The sequence below is a fragment of the Lipotes vexillifer genome, unplaced genomic scaffold, assembly GCF_000442215.2.
Source record: "Lipotes vexillifer unplaced genomic scaffold, Lipotes_vexillifer_v1.1 scaffold666, whole genome shotgun sequence".
In the NCBI taxonomy this organism is placed as follows: Eukaryota; Metazoa; Chordata; class Mammalia; order Artiodactyla; family Lipotidae; genus Lipotes; species Lipotes vexillifer.
This window is the reverse complement of record NW_006787408.1, coordinates 605,364-614,826: the sequence shown is the minus strand read 5'-3', so window position 1 is coordinate 614,826 and position 9,463 is coordinate 605,364. Positions and strand designations below refer to the sequence as shown.

At 34.1% G+C, this 9,463-nt stretch overlaps 1 protein-coding gene across 4 annotated transcripts in view; it reads right to left on the bottom strand.

Moving 5' to 3' along the window:
* Positions 1 to 9,463, bottom strand: part of PPM1B (protein phosphatase, Mg2+/Mn2+ dependent 1B) — an 84,646-nt gene that overhangs the window by 3,554 nt on the left and 71,629 nt on the right. For 2 of the 4 annotated variants that reach the window (XM_007459956.1, XM_007459955.1), the window contains exon 5: positions 10 to 158. The exons of 1 other annotated variant lie outside the window; for it this stretch is intronic. In XM_007459956.1, coding sequence (XP_007460018.1) covers positions 10 to 158 — 149 coding nt within the window. The remainder of the gene's footprint in view (positions 1 to 9; positions 159 to 9,463) is intronic. One more of the 4 variants, XM_007459954.1, reaches the window with a different exon arrangement.

The following is a 9,463-nucleotide window of genomic DNA, read 5'->3' as shown; positions in this document are numbered from 1 at the left end:
TCAGCAGGGTTTTCTTCTCCCTCTACTTTAGTTAGCCTGTAACTAGTCAGCATCTCCTCCAGAAGTTGTCGGTAGTTTCCCCTATGATTAATTCTCATTTGCCTGAGAGCTTCCACCAATTTCCCCTGTGATCCACTTTCCTCTGCTTCATCGGAGGCCTTTTTTTAAGATTCAAGACCCCAGTGTCAGTAGACAAACTAGGATATCACATGTATTTCATAACATATCACAGCAAAACACTCATTTCTCCACCATGAGTAATATAGTCTAAGAACGAGAACATTTCGTTAAATAAGTATCAAGTGTTACTTGTGTCAATTAACAAAATTTCCAATAAAAATATCTCAAGTAATTTTTAGCAAATGATCATGAACTAGTTTATGTTTTATTTCACATCGATATTTGAAGCTTAATCTGAAATTTACTTGGCTATTAAAATTCAACACCAACACAAGCATCTCCTAAAACTGACTTACTTAATTAAAAAAACAATAATTGGCTATAATTATTTAGTACAAAAGGAAATTAGTGTTTAAAGGAAAGGACAGAAAAGCAAGCCATTAGATTCTTCATTTCTGCTAAATGACAGGAAGGAGAGGAGATACAAAATGTAAAATTATATAAATTTAAACTAGATTTTGCGGGAATTGTAAAGCTTCTGTGGACAAAATTTCTATTTACTTTTTGTCTTTAAATATTTTATTAAAAACATCTCTAGATTAAAAAAGACAATCACTTTAATCATTATAATAAGATATGAATAGTAAACTACTCAATTCTTTTAAATTTTATTGAATTTTGTAAAACCTACAGGTTTCTACAACAGTAGCTACTTAATCTTGTTTACAGAACAAGCTCTAATATCCAAGCTGATCATACTGATATGCTGACAGGCTAAAAGCAAGTCAACCTTGTAATATGTGACTCCTGATGTGATGCGTTAGGGAGTACAAAGTTATGTCCTGTGTTCTTGCCGGAAATGTTTAATATGACTCTAATAAAGCTAATTCCCAATTTACAGGAAAACAGGGAATAAAGAATCACGTGAAAGGGCACCACAAGGAAACAATCATATGATCCAGAATGTAGGACATCCTATAAAAAGCTGGCTTAGACTCTTCATATTCAGTGTTAATGGGAAAAAAATTTGGGAGCTTCATTAAAGGCTTGCTTAATGTGCTTGATTGGTAACAACTGGACTAGACCATGTAACAATTATAACAGTCATTCTATGGGCAACTGGGAAAATTCAGACTCAATATTAGATAATATTAAATTTATTATCAATTTTCTTAGGTATAATAATAATGTTATGGTTATGTATACAGAAAAATGTCCTCATTCTCAAGAGCTGCATGCCAAAATATTTACAGCTAAAATATTATATCTGCAATTTGCTGTCAAAGGTTCAGTCCCCCCCCCCCAAAAAAGTCATGTATGTATACATAGAGTGAGAGAAAGCAAATACGGTAAAATGTTAAAACTTGAGTCTAGGTAGAAGGTGTACAGGTGTTCACTTTATTATTTCAATTTTTCTATATGTTTGGAAGTTTTCATCATAAAATGTTGGGAAAATAAAATACAAAAAGGTTACTGATATAGATCATCTGATACAAACTCTTAACCATCTTTGGAGGCTGTTACTCTATAATTCTACAACAAAGATAATACTACTATAACCACATAATAAATGGCAATGTTTATTAGAAAAATCAGAGCACTTCAATTTTTTTTAAATCGCCCCTGTGGCAAAAAGCAAGAGATGATACTGTGTACAACATATGTTTTATGTGTAGGTATATGTGTGTTCTGTCCATATTTTTTAGGATATTATTATGTAAAATGTCTGGGAAGAAAGGAAATACAGCAATATAAAAATGATAATAATGGGTAGTGGAGTTTCAGAAGCTTTATTTTTCTTTGAATTCTCCAATTTTCTACATCAAGCATATTAACTATCAAAATAACTTTTTTTAATTTGCAAAATTTATTGTGTGGAAAGAACATAATAAAGTGTGCTCTCTGTTAAGATTTTTCTCTTTTTTCCCCCCCTTACCTTTCCTTCTGTACTAAATAAATGTTATTTCCCTAAATAAAGTTTCTCATTTGAATCCACTCAGGAAAGGTTAAAGTGGAACAATGAGATAAATGCTTGCTAGTCGTAAACCTTATCAGTCTTTAATCAGGTCTGCCAAAAGGAAATTTTCTATTTGAGAGTATATCACAAAGAACTTTTAATGGAGGGCATAAGACTCCTCTCTGCCCTCCAAATAAAAACCCCTCAAACCAACAACTCCCTCTGACAACTCCCTAGGACACAAACAAAATCTGCTTCAAGTGGACAGTTACACATAGAGACCTCAATTATACAGATGCCAAAGCTCCATCCCATGATATTCATATTCAGTGGGTTGGGGTGATTTTCTTAAAGCCTAATAGGTGATTCTGATATACAGCAAAGGTTGAGAACCACTGATAAACTGTCTTACTTCTTTGAGCTTATTGATACGGTGGATCAAAGGTTGTTGTATTTGGATGTATCTCACTCTCCATCTGACACATTTATTATTACAGTAATCATCTGTTTCTGTGAATTGCTGTAATAGTGGTAGTTGAGGAGAGAAAAGTAGTTGCTTTATAAAAAACACATTAAAACCCAAACTGTAAATAAAGTAGGGATGGATTTACAATGGCCAATTGAAAAGAATTTGAGTTAATGACCACATTTAAGTCATTTTATATTATAGCAAATTACATTTTCCTATTGTGCTAGATAGACAATGGATGGGTGAAACCTCTTCCCCAGCCATTTCATTTGATTCTTCAAAATACTGTTATACAACTCTCTCATGGATTCTCATTAATATCAGAAAAGGAATCTATTGTTTCACTGCACCTTCTTTACCTGAATTCACACACAAAGCACATCACGTTTATAGATTTATCACAGCAATTAATTCCACCTTGCAACTGTTCACAAGTCTCTCCAAATCTTTGTAAAATCTTTGAGATAATTTCAATTCCTTTCTGTATCCTCCCTACCACCTATAGAAGGAAAATTAATGCCTGTGGCTAAGAACTTTATATACATAATCTCATTTAATCCTTACAGGTACCCTACGTAATAGATACTGCAACTCTAGTTTTTATAAGTGAAGAAACTAAGGCTCAGAAAGATTTAAGTTATTTGTCAGGGTAACAATGCTAGTAAGTGACAGAACTCAGATTTGTGTACAGGTGTAATTAACATCAATGTCCCTCTGAATGTTCTTTTGAATACACTGTGGTAACAGTTTTTGCATACTAAGTGCCTCATATAAATAGACACTAAATAAATATTGGTTAAAATTATTGTAGAATTGGACCACAAATTATTTCATATTGAACTCTATAATGCATTTCCTTGTCACAGAAAAATTAATAAAATTATAGGACAAAAAAATCATATTAGATGGGATGGTTTAAGTTATTCTGCAAAATAAATTTAAGGCAATTACAGAAATGGGAATTTAGGACTTTTCCCTCAGATTTTGTTTTTAAGGTTTTACTGTCATCTAGACTAACACAGCTTGAGAATCAAATTTCTCATTATGAAAACACTGCCTTACACCAAATAAGACACTGGAATATGGATAAATCAAGCAGAGGGCAAAGAGAAGGGGGGGGGGAATTTTTTTTAATGGAATTTAACTAGCTAATATTTATTTGCAGCAATTTTTAAAAAATAGTTGTCATTAGTGAAATTCTTCAAATGATTAGCTAAAACAGTGGAGAGAAAGTGAAGAATGCTAGCATATTTACTATGCTTTTTGGAGTCCCATGCCCTGCTTATCAGGTTAAAAATAATTTTTAGAAGATTCTCAAACATGACTTCATGAAATACAATTAAAAGTGACTAATAAAGAATCTAATAAATTATGTTATCTTCAAGGATCATGTAAACTTCAATCAATCTGAAATAATTTTAAAAAGTCACTTAAATGGTCAAGACCACATAGCTACAAGAAGTGGTATGTCAAATGACACCTTAAAAAATAGTGACTAGGGCTTCCCTGGTGGCACAGTGGTTGAGAGTCCGCCTGCCGATGCAGGGGACGTGGGTTCGTGCCCCGGTCTGGGAAGATCCCACATGCCGCGGAGCGGCTGGGCCCGTGAGCCATGGCCGCTGAGCCTGCGCATCCGGAGCCTGTGCTCCGCAACAGGAGAGGCCACAACAGTGAGAGGCCCGCGTACCACAAAAAAAAAAAGAATCAAAAAAAAAACAGTGACTAAAATTAGTGCATTTTCAAACAGTGTAGGCAGGTCTTCTCCATAAAAATGCTTTGACAAGTGAAAAAGTAAACAAGAAACAATTTACAAAAAACCTAGTATTCACAAAACCCTAAAACTGTGATATAAAAATATAATTGATCTATTTGAAATAAAATTAAAAAGAAGACTGTATATAAAACTTAATAACGTGAAAACAGAACAAGGAGATTTTGGGGGGCTTTTGTCCTGTCTTCCCTCCCCTTCTCGAAATGCAAATGCCTTAAAAAGTTTTTTTAGTTAGAATAAAAATGTGTATTTAAATGAAAAATAACTAATAAGACACTGGGCTTGACTACTTAGTCTCAACAAGTTTATAAAATATTCCTCATCAAAAAACAGAGTATTTTAAGACTATGAAACATGAGATTCACTAAAGAACGGGAAATGATTTTTCTTGCATGACAGACAGAGGTGGGGTACAGACACATATGTAATCTCTAAATATCTTAGAAAGGCTGCATGGAAAGGTGTAAAGGGAATAGTTTTTGGAGTCATTCTGAATTAGATTCAAATTCTGGCTACTCGATTTATCTAGCTTTGCAACCTGGGCAAGCTACTCTGCACCAATTCTTAGTCTTCTCTGTAAGAGAAGGGTGTTGAGGAGATTACCTATAACTAATATTTAGATATAGATATATAGATATGGCTTAGCACAAGTAGGAGTTGGGTAAATACAAGTTCCCCCTTTATCATTGGAAAATCATCAACTTACATAGCTACCTGATCAGTGGTACACTGATTCAAAAGCATCTTAAGTCTCCACTGAGGGAAGAAGTGAACCTTTTGGCATGGAAAATATAAAGCTCAAAAAATACACTTTCCTTCTAATTAGTAACCTCATATTATTTTTTAAAATACATGACTTAAAGATAGTCTTAGCCATATATACACTACCAAATGTAAAATAGCTAGCTAGTGGGAAGCAGCTGCATAGCACAGGGATACCAGCTAGGTGCTATGTGACCACCTAGAGGGGTGGGATAGGGAGGGTGGGAGGGAGGCTCAAGAGGGAGGGGATATAGGGATATATGGGTACATACAGGTGATTCACTTTGTTATACAGCAGAAGCTAACACAACATTGTAAAGCAATTACATTCCAATAAAGATGTAAAAAAAAAAAAAAAGATAGTCTTGCAAACTACTAGAAAGAAAGAAACAAATATTTCTAACTTAACTAGTATTTATTGAGCTCTCAGTGTATGCCAGGTGAGAGCTCAGCACTGCTGTAGGTGCTGTGATATAGCCATAAACAAATCAGATGAAGTCCCAGATCGCAAAGAATTTAAATTCTAGTAATAAAACCAGACTAGCATTTTTTTAGATAAACAAGGAGTTACTGTATAGCATAGGGAACTATATTCAATATCTCATAATACCCTATAACGGAAAAGAATCTGAAAAAGAATATATATATGTAAATACATAAACAAAACAGAAAACTGTATATCACTTTGCTGTACACCTAAAACTAACCCAACACTGTAAATCAACTATTCTTTTTTTTTTTTTTTTTTTTTTTTTTTTTTTTCTTGCGTTATGCGGGCCTCTCACTGTTGTGGCCTCTCCCATTTGCGGAGCACAGGCTCCGGACGCGCAGGCTCAGCGGCCATGGCTCACGGGCCCAGCCGCTCCGCGGCATGTGGGATCTTCCCGAAACGGGGCACGAACCCGCGTCTCCTGCATCGGCAGGCGGACTCTCAAGCACTGCGCCACCAGGGAAGCCCAAATCAACTATTCTTCAATAAAAAACAAGCTAACTAGCATTTTAAAAGAAGGGCAGTCGGGGGAGGGGGTGTTTCCAGAGCCCTACCTTATATAACAACTTAAAGCAAAATGCAGTTTTACTTTTTCTGATCCTCTGGGTGATTATTCTTTTGGGGGTCACAGACTCCTCTGAGGAAAATCATTAAATAATGTGTATGCACACACATAAATACATTTGCAAAAACTTTTGGGGGATTCACGAACCCCTTTATTAAGAATTCATGCTTGACTCTTTTCCACAGATTTTGATTTTAAAGCTGGGAAAATATCAATATTGCTTATATTAAGAAGACTGAACATATTCCAGAAAGCTGAACTAAAAAACAAAAATTTAGTAAAGCAACTTAAGAAGAGTCCCCTAAATAATAAACTTTCTGAATATATTTTAAATGATTGACTTATATCCAACTGAGCTTTTAAAAATACTTTTATTAATCAAAATATTTTTTTAATATAAGAAAAATGAATAAATCCCTATTTCTAATGGTACTACTTACAGGCATTCACAGCAGAACAATTCTATCTTGGACATAAAGCAGACATTTTAGGAATCTAAATAATCTCTGATTTACTCTGACAAGCATTCATTTTTTAAAAATGGCTGAATAAAAAATTATTTTTGTTATTTAAAAAAGTTTTAAAAAAATAACACCTCCCAACTGTCTCCTCCTCTGTATTTCTACCATACCTCTGTCTTTCCCATTCTGCAAGTTAACTACATCAGCCCCTGCCACTGTGTACTTCCTGGCAGCATCTTCCGCATGGCACGGATCTAACCAAGCTGAGAAGCATTTATGGAGCACTTCTGTGTTTAACTTACTGCTATAGTAGGTAAAGTTAAGAGCTAAGAATTTAATCAAACCTCTATAAGTTCTTCAGTTTTCTGTTTCTTTTGTATTTTTTAGTACATTTCTTCTACTTTTGATTATGGTTCAACATTTTTCTAAGGTTGTGATTATTCTGAAAGGGTAAAGTAATGTTTCCCAAAATAGGATTCTGGGCTGCAAAAGTGAGTTTTTACAGTAAACAAGGAAGTTTCTCTAATCCACACATCTATCTACCAATGATGAGTTTATACTTATCATCTCTGTGATCATTTCACAACTACTTGACTTCCAGCATCTCTTTAATCTAATATTGCATATGTTTCTAACAGATTAAAATACCAGATACTCCTTTGAGTCTGTCATTCTTATGTTGCAAACACAGGGTGGCTCTACACTCTAAAATACAAAGTTCAAAAGGTGTGTCCAGTCTCTTCACAAATACTTCTGGCATCCTGAATTATTTTTCACCACAGCAATTCTCTGCTCTAGCCAAAACGATGTCCTCTCTTTCAAAGATACCTTAAACTTTGTTCTTGCCTTGACCATCCATGTGAACTATCATCCTCCTCCTTTACTTTCTGCCATTCAAACCATTCTTCAAATCCAATCTTTTCTCTGAAAATCTGACTTCCCAAGCAATAACTGTACAATTCACATGGCAATTAATCACATTCTATATTTTGTCATTTCTTTTTATCCTTTAGTAAATGATGTGAGACCTTTTTATTAATTAATTTGTATGTTTATATCTACATTGCCAGGTGCACTGAGAGTAGGGATGGGGGACCGTGCCTTGTTTCATAGTCTCCTCCCATATCAATTCATTACACGGTGGATTGTCAGTGTTTAGTCTTAGAAAGCTTATATATAAAGGTGATTAACTATACATCTCCTTAATTTATAGTCATATAATAATGGTCTTTAAGGCCAGTTTTATATCCTGAGCATCTCTTCTGAGTTTCATGGTTCTGTTGCCTATTTATTCACTGTTTATACAGCTACTATGTATAATAAGTATTTTCTATTTTTTAAAAAAGTTTAAAATTCATCCTTGGTAGATGTTAAAACAGTAATTCTGCGTTATAAACTCTTTTTTTTTGGAGTAAAAGCTGCCAACATTCTTGAGAGACCAAGAAATCCAGCAAGTATATTATGAAATAATTTTTTCAGATTACACACTGGGGTTGCATTTTCAAACACATGAGGGAACAGGAGTACTTACATGGCTAATAATGAATCAATAACTATTTGAGGTCTTATTTCCTCCAGACCTGGTGATGGATGCTATGTGGAACCTATAATCTAGCTGAAGAAGTAAGACTCTCTTTACTCTACCTCCCAATTACTACCATCTTTTTAGTTCTATCAACATCCTATCCTCACTTATTTGGTTTAGGGTTCTTTAAATGCATCACATGACATATCTTTATTTTTTATTTTTAATTTCCACATCTTTGTATACAATTCTTAATACTTTAAGGGACGTGCCACAAAAGAAAGTCTCAGAATCACTGCTCCAGGCCAAGGTATAAATTCTGTTATTAGCAATATATAGTATCATTTATTCAACTAACTAAAATGTATTAATTATAAAAATTTCCCTTTTTTGTCAGTGTACCTTTTATTGTTAAGAAAAAAGAAATTATATGATATTGCTGTACAATAATGAACGCTGGAAAACAATGCAATTGAGATGATACATAATTTCTACCAGTGGCTGATGTCTCTCTCAAGACCTGCCAAGAGGAGCTAGAGACTTGGAGGGTGAGTCTATTTCTTCTCAACAAGTTTCATTACTATGTTTGGCTCCCTTAAATCTCTGAAGCATACATGTTACAATTAAGTTGTTCATTTTTAGATGCCCCAAAACTTGAAAACTCGTAATCTGTCTCTGATTGAAAACTCATAACTTGTCTATGAGAAGACAGTTAAATTACTGACTTTGAAATTTAGGGCAGTTTTTTTAAAAAGGGCACTGTTTTGCCTGCTGGTACTAGTATTAAAATAAAACAAAAAACTTACACAGGAGCAGCTGATCAGTATTTCTAAGGAAGGTAAAGGGACAAAGAGTTTTGCTCTGATGAAGCACAGCAAGATACAACAAAATGGTTATCCCAGTTCAACATATATACCCACAGCACAACAAGAATGTTAAAAAGAAATTATCCTCAGGTGTTCAACTGGGCACAAAGGGGCACTGAAAGGTCTACTCTTTAAAATAATAACATCACTATCTCTAACTTCCAGTGATGCTAACTAACAGCCTGCTGGAGGAGAAACTGACATATTTAAAAGTACATTCTTTGTTTGCCTCAAAATTAAGATTTAAGGGAGAAAGAGAAGGAAAGGCAGACATACAGGGAAGAAGTAAGTACAGCCCACACAAAAAGGTATTTGATGCCCATTAAATGAAAACAAACCTATCTACAAAACAGAACTTTATCTCTACCTTCCACTTCAGTATATTTCCTTTAATTTTAACTGACTCCTTAAAACGAAAAGCAGTCATAATTTCCAGTATTTATATTATAAAATTATTTAAAATACTTAAGAAATAAA